General features: G+C 46.3%; 1 protein-coding gene across 5 annotated transcripts in view; it reads right to left on the reverse strand.

The window, feature by feature from the left end:
* Window positions 1-310: 310 nt before the first annotated feature.
* Dido1 (death inducer-obliterator 1) overlaps window positions 311-25,690 on the reverse strand; it is a 58,111-nt gene continuing 32,731 nt past the window's right edge. For all 5 annotated transcript variants that reach the window (XM_045155975.1, XM_045155973.1, XM_045155974.1 and 2 more), the window contains exons 7-16: window positions 18,266-18,737; window positions 17,999-18,158; window positions 16,557-16,673; window positions 16,349-16,453; window positions 14,907-15,042; window positions 14,146-14,674; window positions 13,637-13,790; window positions 12,997-13,086; window positions 11,699-11,894; window positions 311-4,866 (exon numbers count right to left, since the gene is read on the reverse strand). In XM_045155975.1, the coding sequence (XP_045011910.1) occupies window positions 1,673-4,866; window positions 11,699-11,894; window positions 12,997-13,086; window positions 13,637-13,790; window positions 14,146-14,674; window positions 14,907-15,042; window positions 16,349-16,453; window positions 16,557-16,673; window positions 17,999-18,158; window positions 18,266-18,737 (5,153 nt within the window). In that variant the 3' untranslated portion in view covers window positions 311-1,672. The remainder of the gene's footprint in view (window positions 4,867-11,698; window positions 11,895-12,996; window positions 13,087-13,636; window positions 13,791-14,145; window positions 14,675-14,906; window positions 15,043-16,348; window positions 16,454-16,556; window positions 16,674-17,998; window positions 18,159-18,265; window positions 18,738-25,690) is intronic.

The raw sequence follows: 25,690 nt of genomic DNA on the forward strand, positions 1-25,690 counted from the left end.
GGTTGGCATCTGGAGTTTCCTTTTAAGGCTGAGCCAGCAGCACAGTGGGCCCCACAAAGGCTACCTATGCATCTAACCCTCACCCATCACCTCTGGTGACTTACTCTCCAGCTTCCTGTAAGCCCAGGGACCTGCAGCTGGGGCTTTTTGCATGGACCACCAGCCCACTCCATGTCAGTTGGCACATTAGTTTGGGTCCTGATGCCATGCAACAAGAGGCAGGAGGATCCAACATGAGGACCTGAGATGCGATGCCCTTGCCCACACCTGTGCCAGCTGGGGGTCAAGGCTGAGTGAAGAGCAACACAAGAACTCTGTAGATATTTATTCTACTTCAAGTAACAAAACCTATTAAGTCCTGTTTTAATGTACAGTGATATACTCTGCAATACAAAATACAATTTACAGAAATTTCTATCAAGTAACCCTAAAGAACACACCCACTTGATTTTTTACACTTGTGTATTTAAATTAGAAAAATTTGCTTTATGTAAAAAAACCTTTCACATCATATTAGATGTTGAAACTCTTTCATGTAGTTTAAACCATCAACACTTGGTTTATAATAACAAGCACCCCAAATTGCTACATTCTTCATGTTTTCTCAACTTAAAAACCTGTGCTATAAAGTGAAAAATCTGTAGTGATGTACAATGGAAAGACTCCAACAAACAAACGAAACTCTTCATTCTCTTATCTGCAAAAGCAAGTTTATGAAAATATAAAAAGAACCACAAACATATGTGCAATCAGGTAAGTCAGCTGGCCTACTCACTGCACCTCGAGAAGCACCTGGGGATGTGCAGGAAGAGCCATTCCACCAACTGTCCTGAACCATCCCCACTTTGTACACACTGCCCAGTTCATTCCACTAACGAGCTTTCAAGTCCACTGTCTCAGGACAGATCGACTTGAATGCAAGTCTGAGGACCTGGGGAGAGACTCAGAGAGCGCAGCGGTGAACAACATGCTCCTGGCTGCACGTCGAAGGAAGATGCCCATCACTTCTCTTAAAACACACTGAACTGGTTTACTCTTTACGCTGATAAAATTGAACATTTAAAAATAAATTGTTATTTAAAACGCAGCAATTCCTACTAGGAAAGATGTTTCTAATTGTTTCTGAAAATAATTTGTAATTGGTACATTCAAGGGGAGCAAGGAAGACGGCCCCGCTCACGGCTGCAGCACAGGTCCAACTCTCTCACCCAACAGTGCTCTCCGGCCCAGGAAAGCCACCAGGCCAAGAACAGCTTTGGAAACACGAAACAGATGAGGTGCTAACAGAGGGAGGGGTCCTGAAGTCCACTGAAATTACCTTAAAATTTACAGCAGTCAAGTTGTTGGAAAAGATAACTTTATATCGATAAAAGCAATATGCTTTTGTACACTTTCCCATTTCTGTAATCTTAAATGGAAATATTTTTTAAAAAGCATCAGAATTGTAAAGATGGGGAAATTTGTAACAAACCATTATACACAAAATTACAGTAATTCCTGAAGTCCAGAATATTCTATCTTGCATCTAAGTTCATAGCTAGTTCAAAAACTCTTTGCTCAAAACATTTTATGAACTTGGCCTTTAAAGGATCTTTGCCAGGCTGAGCCTATATGTACAAGAACAGCAAGTCTATGCACACATCCACACTACCACAGCCCTGGTACAAAGCCTTTAGGCCTGAGCTGAGGCAGTGCTACCCTCAGAGGACCTGGTCTCAGGCTTTGGGTCCCGAGCTCGCTCTCTACTCTTGCTGCGGTCTTTCCGGTCACGGCCTCGCTCACGATCCTTGTCCCGGGCCCTCTCACGGTCACGGTCTCGCTCCCGCTCTCGCCGCCTGTCTCGGTCACGGTTTCTGCTTCTCTCTCGGCTTCGGTCCCACTCCTTGTCCCTATTGGAGCTCCTCTCCCAGCCTCTGTCCCACTCCCGATTGCAGTCCTTTTCACGGTGTCTGTCCCAGTCCCGGTTCCTCTCCCAGTCCCTCTCTCGACTCCAGTTTCTGCCACGCTCCCGGTCTCGTTCTCGTCGCCTGTCTTCAAATGCCCGGCTCTGTCTGTTCTCTGGCCCTTGGGCTTCGGGGTCATCCATTGACTTTTCCTTGGGCCCAGCTTCAAACCGCTCCCTCCTCCCCTCAAAACTCTGGCTCCTGTACTCATGGCCTTTGCTTTCTCGGAACTCGGATGATGCCCACTGCCCATCAGCCTCAGAGCCCTGTCCAGGTGCTGTGCTAGAGGGCAGGGGGACAGAAGGGCCAGCCTCGTCCCATCTGTCCTTCCTGTGCTGGGGAGGGTGGCTTGGAAGCTCCAGCAGGGGCCTGGGAGTAGGCTTCATAGCTTGAGAAGGTGGGCCTTGGAAGTGAAATCGGGAAGATGCCTGTTCATTTTTCTCAGCAAAAGGTGCAGGTCCTCTTGGTCCCCCAAATGGCAGTGGTGTGGGTGCCCTCTGGCCTGCAAACTGAGGTGGGGAATTCACCCTCTGCTCTTCAAACTGCTGAGGCTGAACGCCCCGGGGGCCTGGCATGAAACCCGGTGTTTGGCCTCTGGGTCCTTCAAACTGACTGGGGTGGGGGCCACGGGCAGTTTCAAACTGGCCAGGATGGGGCCCACGTGGGCCCCCAAAATGGCCAGGGGGCAGTCCTCTCTGGCCTCCAAACTGAGAGGGTGGGGGTCCTCCTCGAGGCCCTTTCAGTTGAGTCAGCAGAGGCCTTCTAGGGCCTCCAAACTGGAAAGGTGCTCTATTCCCCATGAACTGAGCCTGCTCTGGTCCTTCACACTGGGCAGGGGCTCCCATCATCTCATTGTATGGAGGTGTATCCTGGAATTCCCTTTGTTCCCCATGGAGATCCTTGCATTCCTCAAATTGAGCTGGCGCTCCTCCTCTGGGCCCACCAAGGTAAGAAGGTGAGGGCCCTCTGTTGTCTCCATAAGGAGGAGGCCCATGCTGCCCCAAGAATAAAGAAGGAATTGGTCCCTTCTGTCCCCCGAATCTGACAGGTGGCGGTCCTCTTGGTCCATCACTGTTAGAAACAATATTCTCTTCTGAAAATGGAGGAGGGACTGGCCCCCTAGGTCCTGGGAAACTGGGACCATGAAGTCCTGGCATCCCCAAAGGGCGTGGTGTGGGTTCACGCTGGCCAGGAAACTGAGGCTGAGGGCCTACTCCCCTTTGCCCCGGAGGGGGAAATTGGCTTGTGCCCTCGCTAGGCCTGGGCTGTGGCTCTCTGCTACCCTCACTGTCAACTACTGGGCTGTCACCCTTCCCTGCAGACTGAGTAGTCCGCAGGTCCTCATACTGGGATGAGCTGAGAGTCTTATCCTGAGATGAGAACATGGGACCTGAGAAAGGCTCCCTTCCTCCCGAATTAAAACTCTGCGCATCAGGCTGCACAGGGAAGCCAGGCTGGAAGGAAGTGCTCGGGGGCGTGGGCAGCAGCACTCTGCGGGGTGGGGCTGGTCTGGCTGAGCCATCCCCAGCTGTAGGGGGATGGCTGCTCTCTGAGGGGAGTGGGATGGGGTTCATGGGATGCTCACACCTCTGGCCGTCATTCTCAGGCCTCGGCACAGCCTTTTCACTTGAAGCCCAGGGAGCAGGCGCTAAGTCCTTGGCTTCTGGGGCCATGGTTCCCTGGACCACTGCTTCTCCGGTAGGGTTCTCCCTGACAAGCAGGGTGCCTTGCAGACCCTGTGTGCTGCCTGCTGAGGCCTTAGAGAGAGGCTCGCTCTCGCTGCTCTCAGTGGCCAGCCGCCTGGCCTGCCGCGGGTCTCTACTCTGCCTTGGATCTGAACTGTGGTTTGCCCCTGCAGCTCCCTGACCCGGGTCCGGGGCCTGCTGTTCCCTTGGAAACAGCTCTGTCTTGGCCAGAGAAGATTTAGGAGGTGGTGACATCAATGCATCTGACACGGAGAAGTGTGCCATGGAGACGCCGACCGCAGCCCTCTGCTGCCTCAGAGCTTCTTCCTGCTCCTCCAGCTGACGCTTCTGCTCCTCTATTTGCTTGTTCAGTTCTTCTAACATTTTCTGTTGCTCAACCAGGGAGGCAGTGGAGGCGTCAGTGAAGTCGGAAGGCCTCTCTGTAGAGCTGGCTTTCACACACATCCGACTGGGCAGGTCGTCGATGGCCACTGTGGCTTCTTCCAAGATGGTCTCATCCTCAGGGTCGTAGGCCACCTCTTCCCTCTCTGCTGTCTCGGGTGCCTTTGCAGCATTGTGGTGTCTCCCTGGCTCAGCAAGCAGGGGGTGAGAGGCCTGCTCTGGGCGGTACTCTTCCTCAGGGTCGTAGGGTCTGTCATCTTCCTCCTCCTCCTCCACAGCCTTGTCTTTTGAGAACTGGCCAAACTGCTGTACAATTGGATCTAACAAAGGAGCTGCAGATGTACCATCCTCACCTTTGGCTCTGGGATCCTGATGGGAAACTGGGGCAGGTCCAACAGACTCTTTGGCAGGGGGTTCAAATGACTTCTTCTTCCCAAAGAGAGTCTGCAGGATGTGCTCCAAAGGCGAAGCTGTTTTGGAAGTGGCCGTGGTGACCACTGCTGCTGTAGTGGGTGCTGGGGCAGTGCAGGAAGGGCCTGGCTTGAGAGGTGGCATTTTTAACCCTGGGGGTTCAGGAAGAGGGGGTGGAGGTGGAGGAGAGCCAGGAGGCGTGGTGCTAACCACAGTATCTGCTGTGTGGAGCGGATATTTTGGGGGCCTCTTCTCAGTTGGGGGGCCTACGGTTACTTTGGGATAGGCGGAAGCATCTGCTTCTTCTGGCTGGAGCCGCATCCGTTTCTCGTCTATCTTGTCTAACTCTCCAGCACTTGAAGGACGTTTAATTTTTTGACAGATTACTAACCCAAGGATTATATTTGGACGTGGTGACTCAAGACCTGAAAAACAAAATATTTGTGCAAACTTTAGAATTTAAGCCTGGCTTTCTCCATTTAGAGCTAACTTTCACTAAGGGGTTTCATGGGGACCATTTAAAAGACAGAGGAAAAGACTTGAGAAATTTATTGACAAGACCAGGGATTCCATTCCCTGACTACTAGCAGACCACCTGTTCTTCCTTGGTGGTGGCAGTTGGAAAGGGGTCCATGACTAACCCAGGGGCAGAACAAGTGGACCAAGAGCCTAGGTCATAAGCAAATCATCCCATCATGAGAACTCATGTTTTTACAGTTACTGTATCACCAAAGCTGCAGCAGAGGCAGAAGGGCAGGCAGGCATGGGTGGGATGTTTTAATAGTCTTTGCTGTGTTCTCCTATTTGACCCTTTAACATAGGCTGTAACACTTGCGTCAAGCTAAATAAACTAAGCTAGTAAATGTTTAGTTAGGGAACAAGTTGACTTGATTTACAGTGACCAATAAAGCACAAGTGATTCAGTTAGGGTCTGGTTTCAGAGCTGTAATTAATGGAGACAACAGTTCAACTTAGAGCAAAACTCACTGAGCTTTAAAGTATCAAGTATTCACTGGCACAGCGTGAGAGGCGTAGTGATCCCAGCACTCAGGAGGAAGAGGCAGGAAAGTCATGAGTTTGATGTATGCCTGGGCAGAATCCCCAGTTAGCTACTGTTCAGAGCCCCCATACAGTGTGAAGTGCTGGAATAAATACAAGGTATTCTACAAACTAGGGTGAAGAGTACATCACAGGGAGGGACGAGCATACAGGGGGGTTTAGGACATAGTAATGTTAAAGACAATGGCCTCTTTTATTCTGAACTTCCTAGGATGGGGTAAGATAGCTCAGTAAAGCTACTAATCCAGTGACAGCCACCCTCCTGACACACACCACTCCTATGCTCATCATAAGTCATGAAGACCAAAGAAGAACGTCCAAGTTGTAAGTTTAACTTAGGGGAAAATGACTGTTTCAAGAGAAACATCTAAAATGAATCAAACTGTACAATTCAACTTGCTGTTATGTAAAAGGTATTCACAGGCTGAAATTTTCTTACAACTAAAGCAAGATTATTTTTAGACACTACTATATAGTTCTAGTTGTTACTCTTTCTAAATTCCAGAAAGACAGCATTCAGGGGGGATGTCCTCACCCACCCTTATGAGGTTGTGGAAGCATGTCAGAGGGAGCTGGTCACCCAGCAGCTCTCCTCCCACATTATTCCAGGAGCCTCAGGAAGTCAGCCTCCCGCTTCCTGGGAGGCTTTAACTGCACCATGTCCTTAGCCTTCCCACTATTCTCTCACTTCAGAAATGGCCTAGTGCATGAGGGAGAGCTGTGCAGGGGAGGGAGGGAACAGGGACTGGATAGCCAGCCAGATCTCTCAAGTTAACTTCACTCATCAAACGTGAAGGGCAGTTTATTAATGTCATCTCCTAAGAAGCATAAGTTAAGAGAGGTTTACACTTAAAACTGTGCTTATTAAAACAGCAGTCGCTATCTGCCCACTGAATATTTTGTGGCTTATTAAGATGCAAAGTTTGGGGTATGGCCCACTGCTATACCCGTTTAATGACCTTTCTGGACAGGTCTATTTAAAACAGACTCACAGCTTGCAGGATAGGTTTGAAAACTTGTAGGGCTGGGCTTTGGCATTGGGACGCAGGTGGGCAGCTCAGTACAAGCTAGACCACCAGTGCTTTACAAGAGGGGCCATGCTACCTTACTCCAGAAAATAATCAGCTTTTAATGATGGCTGGTGTTTCAGGTCATTGAAGTGCACGTGATGGCCCAGCACTGTGCTAAGGCCCCTGCCTTTGAACAGCACTCCACTGCAACCAAGATTCAGTGTCCCAACATACTCACTAGTGGGAGGTGTGTCCTGGCCTGGTAGGATGCTCCAGTGACCTCTGCTATCATGGCCCTCACAGGAAGGTGAGGTGAATGGTTGCACTGAGTTTGAACACAGCAGGCTATCTAGAGATTGGCATCCAACCAGCAGCTGTCTATAATCATCTGACAATCCCATGTGCATACTAGAAGACCACAGGCAGGTGAGTATACCTACAACTTCTGGCTAATCTTCCTAAAGATGCTCAATGACGGTGATGCATGTCTTGACCCAATCTTCATTGCCTGCCTCATGTTATTAGCTATAGCAGCACCATATCTCACATGGAAATCAGTCCTAGTGACTGAGCAATACTCTAAGTCTAGACCAGTAAGTTCCAGGCCAGCGTGGGCTACAGAAAGAGATCTTTTCTGTCATTATCTATCCTGGGCCTTGGAAGCATCTTTGCTGAAGAGGGAATGTGTCCTAAAGCTAAGCTCTATGGTGTGAGGTGTGCAGGACAGGGAAAATCATGTCTTGGCTAGGAATATTGGAGGCCCTGGTTTCCTGAGCCCATTTTCCAACATCACTCTGTATTTTCTTAGCCACCATGCTGGGTTCTGCAGCTTGGAATGTGAGGCATATGACCAGAGAAGCAAAGAGCACAGTGGCTGAGGGTAGATGTGAGGGCCATGAGAAAGACAAGGATGCGTCCTCATCCATCTCCCTGTCTAGGGCTCTTGTGAGGCTGATAATTAACAAAAGTTAGTAAAAACAATTAGGTAGTGGGACATCAAAAAATACTTCCTGGCTTTAAAATGTGCTGTCCCATTTTCACAAAAGATGCAACATGGTCAATATTTCCACTGGAATCTGTATATAAAGCCAGCCCTTTAAGCTCCCTGTCTCCTCTAGGTGCACCAAAGTCCAAGTCTAGTCTCAGACTCAATGGGATCAGACATGAAAGGAGAAACGTACGTATGAAAATATGAGAGCTAGTTCTTCTCCTAGAATGTGCATCCAGGTGTGTCAGCAAAGGAACCTGAAGTGTGGCTGAGGAAAACCACTGGCTTCTATAGAGACTGTGGGATGGTGCTTTGTGACCTCCCAGGGTGGCATATCGTGTGACAGAAAGGTACTGGTGGACACCTGAAAGCTAAGTCCTACTGACCTCCCAACTGTCAAAATGGCACCTCTATCCCCCAAATCTAATGGCTTATTCTCTTTTAAGATAAAAACCCTCATATGATCTGAATCTGTTAAAACAAAAGTATGACTTGGACACACTTGGCAAATGAGGAGAGGAGGGGACTAGTATACTTCCCAACCTAAACACACACACACCCACAGACACACTCTCAAAGAACCTCCCTCCTAGATTCTGAAGCCTTAAGACCCCAAACAAAGCCACTGGGCCCAGTGAACACGTGGGGTAAGTAACAAGGGGCTGATAGTCTTCTTTTAGGTGCCCAAGTGCAGAGGACACCATGGAGCAGGCCATCCTGCATGCCCTGTTGCATACCATCTGGCAGGCCGCTGGAAGCCCCTATACTACCAGAGGCAGGTCTCACTGGCTTACAAGAAGTAAAGGTGGACCTAGAGCAGGTGGCCAAGGGCTATTACGTAGTTCCAAGTCAAACAAACAATGACCAGTTTCCATGACATATTTTTATTGATTTAGAACGAGAAAATAGTACATTCCATTCAATCTGCAGGTTTCAATTACAGTTCCCGTGCAAAGCTTCGATACATACACATGAAAACTGAAGTTGTGCTTACCTGCCAGCATTTCAGGCAATGAGAAGTAGTTTGAAGGGAATACAAAAAGACATTCCCCAAGGAATGCTTTTCTATGTACAGAGACTGGTCTTTTCCCTAAAGAGAACCTGGGTATGACAAGAACTTGGACAGTGTAACGGGTACTGGCATCAAGACCCAATACTGCAAGGGCCATAGCAGATAGACTGGACAAGCTTCCACAGGACTTGTTCCCATGGCTAAGGCCCCAAGTCCCTTCATGAGAAGCAGTCAGTGATTCTGCAATTCAGCTGAGCTAGCATCTAAACTAGTGTGGAGGATGGTCAGTTGGGTTAGAAGGACCTCAGGCTTCCTTACTGTCCTTTGCAATAACCAGACTGGGTTACTAAAGACATTACTGTCTAACAAAAAAAGATCACCTTGCACTTTTGTGGAGCAATCACTGAAAAGCACCAACTCAAGTGTCCTTAAAAAAATCCAGCAGCTCTGTGTGTTGCATGTGGCTGGGGCAAAAAGCAAATGCTGGCCAAAGGACGACCACTTAGGTGCTCCTAGTACATGGCCTAAGCACATTCAGGGCTTTGTCTTCTTGCAAAGCATGACTAGCAGAGCTCAAAGAGCTCTGTGTTGTGAGAAACCACTTGGCCCTGAGTTCAGGAGGGAAGGAACACATGTGACTTGATATGGTGGAAATTGAGGCTCGTACATGAATAGGCCATGGTTCTTGCATCAGGACACTTCTGAGAACCTTCTGTGTGGGGCTAACCCCGCTTTCTCATGCCAGCTGCTGCCAGCCCTCATCAAGGACAGGCAGTTCAAGGCTGGTGCACATGACTCTTCAAGTTTGTGCTCTGAGCAGCACAGAGCTTGCAATAGAGCCTTGGCATTAGAGAAAGGCTTTGGAGTACAGGGGGACTGTGCAGACCTAGGCCTCACCATTTTCAAGGTGTTTGACCTAGGGCAGTACAAGGACACCAGCTTGCCATGTAGCAGGTTCTCAGATGGGGCTGCAGATCTGCTGAAACATGGCAACCATTTAGGGTTTCTGTGCATATTAGATGCTGTGAGGATGGGAATAGTGACACATAACACATATACACTCCATCTGCCCCCCCCCTGACATACATATACACTTGTACCTAGAAAATGCCAAGTCAAGCCATCAGTATGTTAGTCAAGTCCAGCCAAGAACCTGGGCTGGGCCAAGGATGTATGAACTGACAGTGTGCAAATGCCACATACATGTAATGTGTCTATAGTGGCTTCAGGAATATAGACTGCACACTTAAAATCTGTAAGTTATGGGCAATATTCCATCATTGACTTCTAAAATGCCTTCCTATGTTAACACCTTAGTGCTTTATTGTGAATGGGAATTCTGCCTATCATTTTTCCCCTTCAGGCAGTGCCATGGCCTCAGCCAAATGCCTTGGTGGGTTAGGATGCAGCCTACCTGGCTAGGCACTGAGTGTGAGTGGGGAGGACAGCATCCACTCCTTAGTGGAAAAGGTGTCCCTTATCCCTGTCATCTTGGCAGTACAGTGTGGCCCTGTTGTTCCTGTGCCAACCAGGTGCCCCACAACCCTGTACCAAGGAGACTGCCTTCAGCCACAGTGGAGGTGCTGCTCTCTGGTGTTCTATGACCCCATCACTGTCTGCTGCAGGGAACTTCCTGTAAGTCCTGCTTGGCTAAGGCCTTGTGCAGCCCCATGCCCACACACACTCTCCAGGCTTGCTCAACACTCCCAGTAGTCCCCCATCATGTGGTAATGCCAAGATAGAGACAGGAAAGGGACAGCTGAAAATGAAGAAATGATGCTTACCAAAACGGGAGGCAAGAAATCCAACTCACCCCCCGACAGAAAAGTGCTGGGGCAACCCGTCCCAACCACAGGCACTACAAATGAACACTAACTCCTACCCGCCAGCTGACATACTTCTAAGTGAGCGAATGTTCTTCTGAGGTGCCGAGGGTGTGTCAACTTCTGGGTCTTCACTTCCAGGAAAACTGGATACTTACTTCCCTTGGCCATGAATATGCTGGCCAGAGAGTTCTTCTTCGCATGGCTGCCACCTTCAGGGCACCTTCTGTCACCCAGCTGGTGACATTTCTTTGTTCCAAATAGGGCTAGACAGCACTTTGCTTTTCAAATGTGCATGGCAGTAATATATCATGCCAGTTAATATTTAATTCTGGGATTAATGACACCAATCCCTTTATGGGAAGATAATTCCAAAAGGCAGGCCTGGGAGAACTCATGCCAATGCCAGGTGCAAGAAGCAGACTCCAGTTGGCTGAGGGCCATGCTAGGTCCTGGGGATCCTGGCCAACTTAGGTGTGTGTTGCATGGTGTGGGGTACAGGGCTCAGCACACTTGCTGAGGCCTGATGAGGGGATCAAAGGACAGGGGTGCAGGGCTTGTGCTGCACCATGAAGGCTTAGAGTATTTAACATGTGTCAAACTCATTGGTTTTTAGACAAGACCAATCCTCTAGGAACATTATGGCCAAGAACACTTTAATTCAGGCACCCAGTTACCAATTCCCTAACTGAAGGCATGTCAATGACCAGATCCCTTGGAGTCACCTCAACCCAAGACATGTTGGGAACATCTCTAATAGTTTCTAACATATAGTCTGAAAAGCAGTACTTACTTTCAAGCAGTGAGCAAGTACAAAATAGTGTGCCAAAGATGAAATGAAATGAGCAGTAACTGTAAAGTAATTATTTTGAAAAATGTTTTCCTAAGGTTCTGTCTATCCAACCCCAGTGTCTGAGGTGAGAGAGGTCTACTCTGATAACTGGTTCACTCTGACCTAAGTGGTAACAGTAAGCCTCTGTCTGGAGTGTAGTACAACTCAGGAGCCACACAGGTACTAGCTTTCTTCATTCAGGGTTACTCCTTGGTCTTGAGTATTTGTAATTTCTTGGTCCAAGGTTACAAATAGACTGGCTGTAAGCAGTAGTCTTTCATCTTTCTGAAACTACTGAGACAATTTTTACACAAGTAGGGATATTTCCAGGGTTACATTCCTACATACCAGAGGACAGGTTCCTCTGCCATGTACCATCTCAATGACTGTCCTAAATTTGTCCCCACTGGAGCTTGGTTTGAGACAAGTGGAAGATCTACCTGCAACAACCTGAGAAGACTCTGTCAGTTAGGACTCAAGAGTGTGTGAGGATCAGATGTTCCTAAATCACCTTCTAGAAAGTGGGCACTTACCTGGTCCCTCAAAGGGTAAGAGTTTGGATGGCACAGGGTCCTTAGCACTCAGTGGAATCAAGTAGAGGTCCTTGACATGCCTGTTGTTATTAGCTACAACCCCAAAGCGGCCGCGGCTGCTAAAATAGGAGTAGAGAGAAATGTAGGCAACCTCTTCCTCCTCTGTGGCTGGGTGAAAGCGGATCAGACAGAGCTCCTGCAAAGCAAACAGAACATAGGCGAGACATGCACCTGGGCTGTTCCAAACAAGCTCCCTTTTAAAACCTAAGTCTGTCCCTAAGCTTCTGATGCAGATCTTCACATCACAGTCCTAATTGTCCTACATGTTAAAGTCTAATGTAAGAAAATACAGGCACAAGTTTCAGCCTGCTAGAATAGAATCTCAGTTATAGCATGCAATTCTCACCTCCACCTCACAAGTGTCTTTTGTATGTGAATAACCAGTGTGTAGTATCACCTACATACAGCATGCTTTCACTATGTGTGTGATGATGGGTTCATATCCATCAGGACACTGGAGAGCCAGCCAAGATGAGAAGGCATACCTCCTGTTCTAAACAATGCAAACTATAGACCACTTGCAAAGGACAATTACACATATCAATTATAGCTGGTCTAAGGTGTTCTCAGGAAGCCAAAACCAGCTGCTCTTGAGTGCTCAGGCAGGTACCTGAGCTAATATACCTCCAAGTCTCCATTCTTCCCTCACTCATAAAAAAGGAAGCAGCCAGGCATGATGGCGCATGTCTTTAATCCCAGCACTCTGGAGGCAGAGGTAGGAGGATCGCTTTGAGTTTGAGGTCACCCTGAGACTCCAAAGTGAATTCCAGGTCAGCCTGGGCTAGAGTGAGACTACCTTGAAAAACCAAAAAGGAAGCAAAGCCTGTGCTTTATTTTTTATTTTTCTAGGTAAGGTTTCATTCTAGCCTAGGCTGACCTGGAACTCACCATGTAATCTCAGGCAGGCCTCAAACTCACGGTGATCCTCCTACCTCTGCCTCCCGAGTGCTAAGATTAAAGGTGTGTACCACCATGCCCGGCTTAGCCTGTGCATTTTTACTAAAATGTGTATGTTCACACATCCTTAGGATGACAAACTCCTATTACTACTTTTCCTTACATCTATATACCTATATACTACATCTATATAACCATTCATGTAATCATAAGCATTTTAAGCATCTCTTAAGTTCATGTTGATATTTCAAGGCTTAGCCCATCAAAAGGAAATTTTTTTAAGACACTTTTAAACAAATACCATTTCTCACTGTTGCAGTGATCTCACAGTGGGAAGATACCTTAGACACAGAAGACTTGAGCTTGCCAACATAATCCCAAACTGTCTTCGGAGCAATCCTTCCACCAATGTGGATGGTATCTGGCAAATCCTACAGAAAAAGAATGTGAAGTAAATACCAGAGAACCTGTAGCCTTCAGACACTGATGCAGGATTTCCAAGGTACCAGACTACTCAAAGCAAAACAAAACATGCAAACAGACAACAAATGAAAAAAAAATCCAAAATCACTTCAAGGAAAATGGTGCTGCCCAGGGTTACTGAACCCAAGGGGGCAAGGAGAGCCACCTTCTGCCCAAAGGGTTTATGTTCAGAAGCACTGCTCACATGTAAGCATACAGCAAGGGTGTAGGGGCCTTGACAAAAACTGTAACTGATAGGGTTACTCAGTTTTGAAAGACAAAAGTCTCATTATGGGGCTACACATGCTATTCCATGCTAAGGTAGGTCACACACACAGTAATGCCGTAAAACAAACAGGGAAGTGGAATCCCTGACTTCTTGCCCAAATTTCTACTCCCCTTGTCACACTGCTTAACCTGCTACTTCACCACGCTGGGTAACTGGAAAGAGTGGCACATGTTGGATTCTTTAAAGAGAGAGAGACACACAGAGACAGAGACATACTTTTTGGTTCTAACCTCACTGAGATAATCAAAACACCCAGAGACAGGATACGCCTTAGTGACAAATTTTGCTACACTCTGCATGTTAATAAATCCTTTCCAAATGGTGCTTAGCCGAGTCAAAAAGAGCGTTGTGTCACCTTCTGGAGGGGATCGTGATTCCGAGACACTGTAAAACCAAACCACAAAAAAATGTTATTTTCTTTTTGTGCAATGGAGATTTCAAAGTACAAATGCTTCATATTGGGAGCAAAAGTGAACCTCTCCAAGCTTGGTGGCTTATTTTCTCTGAGGAACAACTTCAATCATAATGATGTAAATAGACATTGTGACCAAGAAAACAAGCTCAACAGGCAAACAAATTTGGATAGCCCTAAGTTCAAATCTCAGGTCCAAATAACATCAAAATGTTAATTAGGCATCCTATAAACTAGGCCTTTTAAGGACACTAGAGCAAAGCTGAGTTCCCAGTAAGTTCCTTCCAGAGCTTCTGGGCTTGCTCAGAACCTACCCTATGCACACACCTGGTACTTGGTGATGATGGAACTGACAGGTATCTTGGATCAGGGGAAGAGGATGGCTTAGCCAGTATGGACTTGGGCACCACTGCAGGAGTCAAAGCAGGCTTTAGCACATCTGGTTTGGGTTCTGTTGTATGGGTGCTGTCCAGATGGGGTGCTGTGGAGGTCATGACTGTGCTTGACCCACTCAGAGCAGTTCTAGGGTCCCGGCCAGAGACTGTAACTGTGGTGACCACCATACTCCCAGAGGAGGCTGGGCAAGAGGAGAGACCATCTAGTGGGGAGAGCTCAGGATGGCCATCTCCTGGGGATTCAGAGAAATACTTTCTCTCCTGGTTCAAACCAGACACACTTTCTGAGTCTGGCTCAGAAGCACTTTCAGGCAGAGTCTCTGCAATCCCTTCATCAGCCGAGTGAGGTACTGGATCAGATGAAGAGCTGTCATACTTGGATTTCAAGTCTTCTTTCTTAGCAGAAGCTGACAGTTTTTGTTTTTTGGGAGCTGGTTCATCTTCTGATGATGGAACTTGACCTGAGGAGTATAAAGAACTCTCAGTGGGAAGCCTGGCACATTCAAGGGCACAGTTCAGTCTTGAGTAGAGGATTCTTATGAGAAAAAGCAACATGATAAAAGTAGGAACTAAGCACAAGAAAACCAAAGCCACTTTGTCTGATATGGCTTGAATACAGTTGCCTTGTAAGTGATTTTACATACCACAAAGTTTTACCTCATTTCTAAAGTAAATCCTCAAAATTACGCCCACCTGTACAAATTTTACAGTTGAGATCAAAAAGATGGGCCCGGTGCTGACTTGTCGTGTCCTTTAGCATGCTGCTAAAAACATCAAGAAGAGGTGCTGTGCTCTTTTCAGGAGCAGCTCGTACTGACTCTTGCTGTTCCTACAAGTAAAAGAGCAAGTAGGTAATTTATTTATTTATTTATTTATTTATTTTTAAAAAGGTGAGGTCTCATGTAGTTCAGTCTAGCCTCAAATTTGAGGCTGTGTAACCAAGGGTGACCAGAAGTCCTGATCCTCCAGTTCTCACCTCCCAAGTGTGGGCCTTACAGGTAGGTGAGCATCACTATGTCTGGCTCAAGTAGGTGATTTCATTTTCAAATCCATTTCCAAGTTAACAGTACACATGAAAGAGCCTCACAATTAAGAATCAGTAAAAGGGGCTGAGGGGATGGCTTAGCAGTTATAGGTGCTTTCCCTGCAGCAATGAGGGTTTGAGATGGGTTTTTTTTTTAATTTTTTTTGTTCATTTTTATTTATATATTTGAGAGTGACAGACAAACAGGCAGATAAGAGAGCGAGAAAGAGAATGGGCACACCAGGGCCTCCAGCCACTGCAAACGAACTCCAGATGCGTGCTCCCCCTTGTGCATCTGGCTAACGTGGGTCCTGGGGAATTGATCCTCGAACTGGGGTCCTTAGGATTCACAGGCAAGCACTTAACCGCTAAGCCATCTCTCCAGCCCGAGATGGTCTTAAGTTGATTCCTTAGTGCCTAGATAAGCTGTTGGACATGACCAAAAAATGACTGTGCTCATGAAATTTGCAGCTCTGCACTCAGAGAGACTGTCTCAAGGAAATGTACAGATAAGAAAAAGAGGAGGACATCCAATGTTTTCCTCTGGCCTCCAAAAGCACATGTATGATATATAGCATCTGTATACACACAACACAGGAGAGAGAAAAGGACCACTAGGCTGGCAGCAGTGGCAAAGCCAAAAATCCTGGCATTTAGGAGGTGGGACAGAGGAATCAAGAGTTTCAGCCCAGCCTAGGCTACAATAGTGCGACCCTGTCTTTAAGAAACTAGAACCAGGGCTGAGGAAATGGCTTAGTGGTTAAGGTGTTTGCCTGCGAAGCTTCAGGACACAGGTTCAATTCCCCAGGCCCATATAAGCCAGATGCACGGGGGAGGGGAGGTCACATATGTCTGGAGTTCGTTTGCAGTGGCTGGAGGCCCTGGCATGCCCATTTTCTCTTTTCCTCTCTCTCAAGTAAATAAACAAATATTTTTTTAAAAGAAAATAGAACCAAACCAAAAGAGGCCCACTGAGTAGCAGCACTTCACAAATACACAGAATCATGTGTACTTGTTGGAAAGTATTTGCTCAGTAATTTAAGTCACCTAAAGCAGGCAAGAAGGATTAATTTTAGGCCCTATATGATCACTGAACAACTCAAATGCTCACATCTGAATCTGACACTGGTGGAGAATCTTCCATGTCTGGAATGGTTTCTGCCTTAGTGACATTCTTCTTGCTTTCATTATGCAACTTAGTCCTTGACTCTATCACCTATGATGAAAAGGAGAGAAACAAACATTTAGGTCTTGGTTCTAGGTGGACTATCTTTCCTACTGAGAAAATGAAAACTCTAGCCTTTCCCATCAGCACTCACAGATTTTGTTGGCCTCTCTTTCCATGTAGAAAGCTCTTTAGATACAAGTTCTTCAGGTTTCATTCTCACAAGTTTTGCCAGTGAGATTTCTTCCCGTAGAACACGATGGAAGAGCCCCTATTTAAGAAAAAAAAAAAAATCCATTTAACTCATTTTAGTGAGGGTTGATGGCATAGTAGTTAAGGCACTTGCCTGCAAAGCCAAAGAACCTAGGTTCAATTCCCCAGGACCCATATAAGCCAGATGCACAAGGCGGTGCATGCATCTGGAGCTCATTTGCAGTGGCTGGATGCCCTGGTGCACCCATTTTCTCTGTACCAAATAAATAAGTAAAATATTACAAAAATGTTTAGTGAGTATCTTTTAATATGGGGCAGTATGGGAGAAATAAGGAAGCACAAGAAGTCCTGTTGGGAGGGCAAGGGTCACCCTCAGCCCACGCCAAAACCTCCTGGCGTATGGCATCAGGTAGTACAGCTGAAAGCTGACTTCAAAGCTACCTGCCACATAAACAAATAAAAAGCCAATGGCTCCCCAGGAAACAAATCATGTACACAGCTTAGAATACAGGTCAAAGAGGCAGTCAGCCTGGTCTACACAGTGACCCTGCATTCAAAAAAAAAAAAAAAAAACAACAGTGAGAAAGGCTGGGCATGGTAGCACATGCCTTTAATCTCAGCACTCAGGAGGGATAGTTAGGAGGACTGCAGAGTCCACCCTGAGACTACATAATGATTCCCAGGTCAGCCTGGACTGGAATGAGAGTCTACCTCAAAATAAATAAATAAGCTAAGCATGGTGGCTCATGCCTATGGTTCCCAGCGCTCAGGAGGCTGGGGTAGGTAGATTACTGCTGTGAGCTGGGCCAGCCTAGACTGTAGCATGAGTTCTAGGTCAGCCTGGAAGAGAGAGACTCCCTGCCTTACAAAACCAAAACTAACTTTTTTTTATTAGAAAATTGCTGAGTATGGCAAATGTAGTTAAGACATTTGATCCTGGTTACAAAACATAGGTAGGGGTCAAAGGTGAAGGAGAGTACTCTAGTGTCATCAGGCTGGCAATGCCTGGGGCTGTAAATACAAATGGTGGTCCTCTTCATTAAATCAATGAAACCTCAGTTAAGGAGGAATGCTTAAAAAGGTAAAAAAGACTGCCTGAAGCTAGAATATGGGCATCTCCAAAGACCAAGATAAATTTTCAGTATCATTTGTGGGCCAATAAGCAAACACATGTGCTTTTACAGCAATGCTTAGGCTAGGCCAGTGAAACAGGAGACTATAGGATCCCTGACAACAGTCATGGCAGAGAAGGACCCCAAAACATGGAAATGTTACAAACATCTCAAAATGCAGTTTGGTGTGTTACCATGAAGCTCAGTGATTAGAATGGGGGGAGGAGTCCTCTCTGTATCAGAAAGTTCTATCTAGTGAAGACACACAGACCTGATTCTTAGGATCCTTAAGGTTGAACATGATGCTGCGGTATTTGCTCTTGTAGCGATTATCTGTAACCTGGAACAGGTTAAACATCTCCTTCTCAATGTGGAGGGCAATTTTCCCTACTTCATTTTCTGTCATAATTAAGTCATCGCTGTCATTGACTCTGAATGGAATGAGAAGAGACCCCATAAACCAACTGCATTTGCACATACTCCATGTTTTAAACAATGACTTCAATGACATCGCCAAAAGGTATGAACAGCAGCCCACCTTTTCCACAAAATCTCCTTCAAGGAGCGTCTTATATTTTGTCGAATCTGTGAATTGGGCTGTGAAGGGGCAGGGCTCATAGGCCCAAGACGTCCTGGGACTGGAGAGGCTGCAGAAACACTGGTGGGCATTGGCTTCCTGAGTACTCCCACCATGGCATTAGAACCAGGCAATTTTTTGGAAGCGGTGGGCACAGCCACAGGAGTTGGCCCTGCTTGCCTGACAGCAGAAGTGCCCAATGGAGCAGCTGAGGGCCATGGCCTTTTGGGGATGGTGCCCTTGAAGCCTGTGGGCAGCTTCTTAATGGCTGGTTTGGTTCCAGACATGTTAGCAAAAGGTGGCAATTTCTTTGGAACAAGATTTCTAGGTGATGGTTGTCTGCCCACCAAAGAGCCTGGAGGAGCTGCTTTCTTTGGGGCTGTAGCCGCCGCCGCCGCCACCCTGTCCTCTGCTTTCCAGTCATCCTTCGTGGCTGCAAAACAGAATGCAGGTATGCTGAGTGCACTGCCTCTTGACATCAGAGCTTATCCTAAGATAAGCAGCATCTCCTGGGCATTGTTGTGTGAGACATGTTCAGAGAAAAGGGATTCTAAAACCTTAAAAACTTGTGAAGGTCAACAATATTTTATAACAGTAATTATACCTCGCTTCAGAAATAAAAGGCTTTAGAACAATGTTACATTAAATCTTTACTTTAATCATCAATCCACAAGAGGTTTCACTTAATCACTAAGTGGTAAACTAAGGAACAAACTTTACATTACCAAAAAAGAGGAAATTTGGAAGGGTACTTTCATTGACAACTTAAGCACAGCATTTTGTTGTAAATTTCAAATCTCTCTTCAGGAAAGAGGAAAACAGCTAATTTCTCCTTTCATAAATAACCAACCTTAAGTGCCACAGAGGTTGGTGTCCTCCTGTGAGCACAGGGCATATTAATTCATCCTCCCTCTGGAAGACTATTGGAGAAGACACAACTAATTCAAATAGCTAATATAGAGATCCCATTTCCAGAGTCACATTATCATTTGTACAAATCCTCACACAATCCTTAAGCTGTAACTGCCAACATGGTGAGATGACTTGATTTTAGTCCAAAGAAAAAGCTCAAAAAAGTCATAATTCAGTTTCATTAAAATACTGCATCAGATTAAGTAGGGCATTAGCACTATGGTCCATGCCATAAAACCCATAGTTAAATGGAGGGAGACGCCTGGGAACATGTGGCCCAGGACTACCACGTCTTCCTAGGCAGACATCTGCCCCATGCTGGTGAACCTCTAGCCCTACATGGGGTAACCTATCTCCAGCCACCCCTGCAGTATAAGAACTACATTTGAATGCTCATTGAAACAATTGCTAATCTTCTATTCCTATGACCATTTCTAGTATCTCAGAGAGGTTGGAGAACTCAGGGAAGAGTCAAAGGTGACTAGAATACCAAGACATTTCAAGTTCAGGGAATCTAGGCCACCAATCCTGCAGTAGCCTATATCACTGCCATGAGATCAACTCATCTGGCAGCTACAAGCTTCCCTCACTTAATCTTGAGAGTCTTTCCAATCTCACCCAATGGCCCTTTGTCAAGGGTGGTCTCTAAGACCGGTGCTCAGGAGCACATTAAGCCGCAGCTTTGCAGCTCCCCATGAGGCTGCAGTCTGATAGTGACGTCTATCTACAGCTGCACCACTTGAATATTTCATTCCTCTTGATGAAAGACAAACTGAAGTGGCTGGACTGTCAATAGAAAGTAAGGGTACAATGATGTAACACATATTTTACTGCCCAGCTGTTTCTGAGTAAGGGGTATTTTGATGATCTGCCAATCAGGTTTACACATCCGAGGACTAGCTGCAGCTGGTATCTGGATGTATAGTTCTGACATATCTTCTAGTGCCAGCAGTTACTTTGCTAGTGTATCTTTTGGTTTTCTTGTGGAACGGCCAGGGAAGAGGTGAACATTCAGAAAGCAGCAAGAACACTAAGCAAGGTACAACAGATCTGTGTACCAGACTGACAATTAGAAAGCTAGCCATTCAGATATGAAAAGATTAAGGATGTAGGAACTGGGCATGTCGTTGCAAACCTTTAATCCCAGTGCTCAGGGTAGAGGTAGGATTGCTATAAATTCAAGGCCAGCCTGGTCTAGAGTGAGACCCTATCTTGAAATCAACAAAAATCGAAGGTGTGGATAAGTGAGACCTAAAACCCAGCTCACTCGCTGTCTTGCAAACCTTGCTGAGAATTTGTACATTCTTTTTACTACAAGGCTAACCTAAGACATTTCCAGAAACTGAACAAATACTAACTCAACTGTGATATAACCTGAAACACATCCTCAGTGATGTGTGATGTAGGTCTTATGTCTGGCTACAAACATGGGTTCAAAAACCACAGGCTCCAAATTAGATCAAACCTCTTCTGGTTTGAGTCCATGCTCTGCACTCGGAAAAACTACTTTGTTCCTAGCATACTAATTACCCAATGGACACATACGTGAAATATGAATGGCAACTGTTAAAAAGCAGAGCCCCTAGCCACCATGCTTGTGCAGTACAACTTCAGTGGCTTCTGTTTCTTAGGGACCTTTTAGCTGCTTTTAATGTGCACAAGACAATTACAAATTGGTAAAATGTTCTAAAACTTGCAGATCCAATAGCTAGTTTGTGGTGGTATACCTATTGGCATATCAGGACACGCCACAGCCTTTTCTATGTGTCGAACATGCTAACAGCTCGGCACAACTGCTTAAGTGACTTGTACTTACATTAGTCCCTCTAAGGTGGAAATAGTGTTGGGCGCCGGTCAGTTGCTGCTGCAATGCCAGTGACTCACTTTCACTTTGAATAGAGCTATATATAAATGAATGACTCCAGTCTACCCTCTGTGCTGGGGATCAAAGCCAGGACCTTGCCCGTACTAGGCAAGTGCTCTGCCAGGGCCACAACCCAAAGCCACTTTAAATTGACTATGGGCATAAGCTAACAGGAGAGGAATAGCTTTAACTGTCAAAATCTAGAAACAGTATGACCTCTACTGCATGCCAAGCATGGCCAGGGAAGGGCCTTGTCTGGGTGCTTGCTCCACCTGCTGGAGGAGCTGTTCTACTGGAAGCCTCCTTTACTCTCTCGTCCTGGGGACTTCTTGTGAAGCAGGCGTTGCCTGGAACTTGGCAGCAGCAGCAGCATGGTGTTCCCAGTTGGGTAAGCCACTGCCTCAGGTGAACTGCTGCTACCAGGGCTGGCCATTTGATGGTGGCAAAAATGTCGAGGTTCAGCGGACTACAGAAGCAGGTTGCTCAGGACAAGGAAATCACTGAGACGGCTGGGATGTTATAACACTATTGGTCACTGGATGGCACTATTGAGCCACAATAAAATTAGACCAGTATCCACTGAAAAATCCAGTTTTTGTGCTTCCCAAAGTAGAACCCTTCAATTGCCCAAAAGTTTATAGTGTATAAGGGTCCCAAACGAGGGGCCGGAGACCAAGTCCATACAGGCCCCATTGTCCCACGTATCACTTCAGGAAACGATTTTCCACTCCCCACGTGCAAAGGAATGGGGGAAAGCATTAGCATGTGCAAATACAACCCCCTCCAGCATTGTGGAATGTTGCCTGCAAGGGGGGAGGGAGAGGGGCCCCATCCTGAATCCTAATGGCTCTGGTTGTGAGCAGTGTCTGTGACCAACACGTGTAAAACATGCCTGGCAGTAAATCCTGCTCCCAGCTTGAGAGCTACCTCATATGCAACTGGTATGGTCAAGGTAGTATCCATCAGGTGTTTCATCATTGTATTTTCCCTTGTGTGAAAAACAGGTTACAGTGCCAAATGAAATGTTTTGCTTTTGCTCTTCCTTTAGCAGGGCCTTGCAGCACACGCCTATGATTCCAGCTTAGGAGGCTGAGGCAGGACTGCAAGCTAGAAGACAGCCTGGGACACATATGTGTCTGGAAAAAATATAAACACTTCTCTTTCCCCATAGTTACTGATTTAATGATTAAAAAAAAAAATGAAACCTGGATAAGCAGTAGTATAGGATACAATCAGGGATAGTCCTCAGATGGCCAATATGACTGTGGGTTTTGCTGTGGCTCATGGCCTGTCCTCTGGAGACAAGAACTTTACCTAGTCTGACCCACCCTCATGCCCAATATCAGTTCCATCTTCATGGAGGCAAATGCTAAGAAATTTCCACATGGCCCTTCCTTTATCTCACATAGTATCTTGAAAACTTTAAAAATGTGTCATGTGGAATTGATAATTAGATAATTTCTCAAATACTTCAGGTAAACCACTGGACTGTAGTGTGAAGGCAATGTGGGTGTTGTCTGCCCCATTTACACTCTGAGGAGCAGAGCCATTCAGAGATTGCCCACCAACATCAGACACAGAGGACTTTAGTGAGGTTCAATTTCCACACACTTCTTTGTGCCTAAACTGTTTACTAAAAGCAACATAACAGAACAGATTAAGAGTCACTTGCCCGCCCTGGGACACTTCAGACCTAAAAAGGGTCCAAAACTGATGGCACAGTGGAGATTCAGGTGAGGAGAATGCAGTCAAGTTACCTTAGGTTCTTGCCGAGCTCTTCCAGGTTTGTGGCAAATCGGTGTTGCCTCAACCTTCTTTTAAAGCAGCAAAGATTCTCATCAATTTTTAAAGTTTACTTCTCTTTCAGAAGCTCATACAACTATGTGGGTGTTGATGTGTACCGGTATGTAATTTACAAGTTTATGCACATACACCATAAGCTTGTGTATCGTAATGAGGAATCGTAGCAGCATCTTCAGAGGTGAGCTTTTTTGCACTCTGTGAAATCAGCAATGCCATCAAAGGAACCTTCCCATAGTGTTACTCTTGCTCCCAAAGGTAATAGGAAGGTCACCGAAAGCAGGAAAGTTCTACCCTCACTACCTCCCCAGGAAAGCAACAGACAGCTGTAGGGTGCTGAGGGCTCGCTCACCTGGCAGGTTCAAACTTACACAGATGTGACCCAATTTTCAACAGTAGGCTAATATTTTCAATTTATAAAAAATAAAAACACTTTAAGTTGTAAAAAAAATGTCATTTCTGACAAGAAAATTCCTGCTCCAAGGATGACTGAAATTTCTACATCTGTACCCATTTTGACTTTTCCAATAATTGGGAGAGGCTTGATTTAGATGTGCAAAGTCAGGCTCCTCCTCTTTTATTTTATGGCGCTGACAACCTTGGAGAGTAAATGGCTCATGCAGTTGAGAAAACACAGGCCAACCCTCAGCTTTCGGTTTCTATGAAACACACTTGGCATCTAGCGTAGTCTACCCAATACAGGGAATTTGTTCCATGATTCCAATGTGCTTCTGGATCCTATCACTTGAGGTATCTGGTTAGAACCTATATGCTCCCTTGGTCCACCCCATCATGTCACCTAGACCATGAAAGTGCTTCTGCCTGGAATGATGCCAACCCCCAGGACGTGGGTTTAGAGGTGATGGAGATTTTCCACTTTAATTGCCACAGCCAGATGAAATATTCCTTGGTCAAAATACATTCAGAACCCTGTTGTTTTAAGTCACCTAATGAGCCATTTAGTGAGCCCAAAATACTAGCAATTGTGCTCACAGTATAAATACTGTCTTGAACATTTTAGGAAGTGTTCACCACCCGACCCCCACATACAGCCCCACCACAGCCATGGCAGGTAAACAGTGAAAATAAATGGAGGGGGGAGGGGAACGGGACGACAGGAGTATATAAACACATGAACGTTGCATCAGGGTCTTTGGGAAAAAATTTAAATATGATACCAATTTCTATGACCTAAGGAGACTGTACAGAAATTCTAAAACAGAATGTTAAAAAGCAAACAGGAACGTCTGTGTGAAATTGCATCACCTGAGCATGGAGCAGTGGCGTTTCCTGTGCAGGCTGTCCACTGCCTACCTACATCCACACTCAGGTCAGCACCAGTGACAACACAAAGGGGGCAGGGGGCAGGAAGCAGTGATGGCGATAAGACAGCTTGGTTCTGCCATGGGATCTTCACATAGCAAGCCAACCATGGATCCATTCACAAGGTTGGGGAGGGGTATTCCCAACACACTGGCTTTGCTGTGAGCCCCCACCACACCAGTGAGGTCTGTGGACAGCAGGGAGGCAGTTTCATAGGCCGTGGGGTAGTGCCCTGCCACTGTGAAGGGTGGGTAGGGAACAAGCCTTGCTACCTGCAGGAGTAAAAATGTTTGAGGGGAGAAAGAAAGGTAGAGCTGGGGTACTGCTACTCACCAATGACTATTCTCTGCCCATCATTATTTGGAAAGATAACATGGGACAACATTGAGAAAAGAAAAAAAAAAAAAAGAGAGAGGGAGAAGCAATCAACTTAGACATCCCTGATGTGCTGTAGTTTGGATGTCCATCAATCCTAATTTGAGGTGTTGGTGTGCAAGGATTAGTCAGCAGTGAATTTGCCCCCGCTTCCTGCCCTGAAGCCTATTAGCTCCACAGAGGAGCCTCATCTCATGCAAGACAGGGTGGGACAGGTCAAAGAAAAAGAACTTCTGAGCATAGACCTCACTGACCCTGGAATTCCATCAACCCCTCCCCCAAAAGACAGAAGACAACATTCAGACTTTAGGCCCGTCATTCCCCATCTTCCTTTCCAGCTTTCCCACTCTAGGTGCCCAGATGTAGACGAGTGAGCTCCAGTCCTTCCAGTTCTCTGGGCTGTGGTTATATCCCGAATTTTCTTTTATTGTAATGTGCCTACAGCCACTTGAAGCGCTCGAGCCCAGTCAAAAGGAAGCTCTTCCCCTGTTCAGATAGGTAGCACTCAGGGGTTCTCAATCATTAGCTCTGGAAAGCTGATTTGTGGAGCTGCTGCAAAACTGGAGGAATGGCGAGACCTTCACCTGAAAGCATGAAACTCCCCACTCAACAACCTAAGGTGTGCTGGGGCCTGCTCTAACTGGCTAATCTATTTGTGACTCAATTTCCCAACAGAGGCAGAGGTAGAAGGCCAGCCTGAGACTACACAGTGAATTCCAGGTCAGTCTGGGATAAAGCGAGACCCTACCTGAGGGGAAGGAAACACTATCAAGAGATCATAAGTGAAAATTCACTTGAAAATATACAAGAGATCAGGTGTGCTCTGCAGAGCATAGGGTTAAGAAACAAGGAAGAATCCAAGCTGTGTGATATAATGTGGGGTTTCAAAAAGCTATCTGAACTATTGTCATCCCAGTGATTTGAAATCTGAAAGTCTAAACACTTGGGAGCCAGGAAGCCACTATCCTTGTGACATTAGGCCACAATTCTTACCTCTTTGACAAGAACATTGCCCTAAAAGAGCACCATTAAGTTGGTTAAGCAGCAGTAAATGGCCTTCAAAATTGTGTTTATGTGGGTGTGTAGTATGGGGGAGCAAACAGTCTACCTGT

The sequence above is a fragment of the Jaculus jaculus genome, chromosome 8, assembly GCF_020740685.1.
Source record: "Jaculus jaculus isolate mJacJac1 chromosome 8, mJacJac1.mat.Y.cur, whole genome shotgun sequence".
In the NCBI taxonomy this organism is placed as follows: domain Eukaryota; kingdom Metazoa; phylum Chordata; class Mammalia; order Rodentia; family Dipodidae; genus Jaculus; species Jaculus jaculus.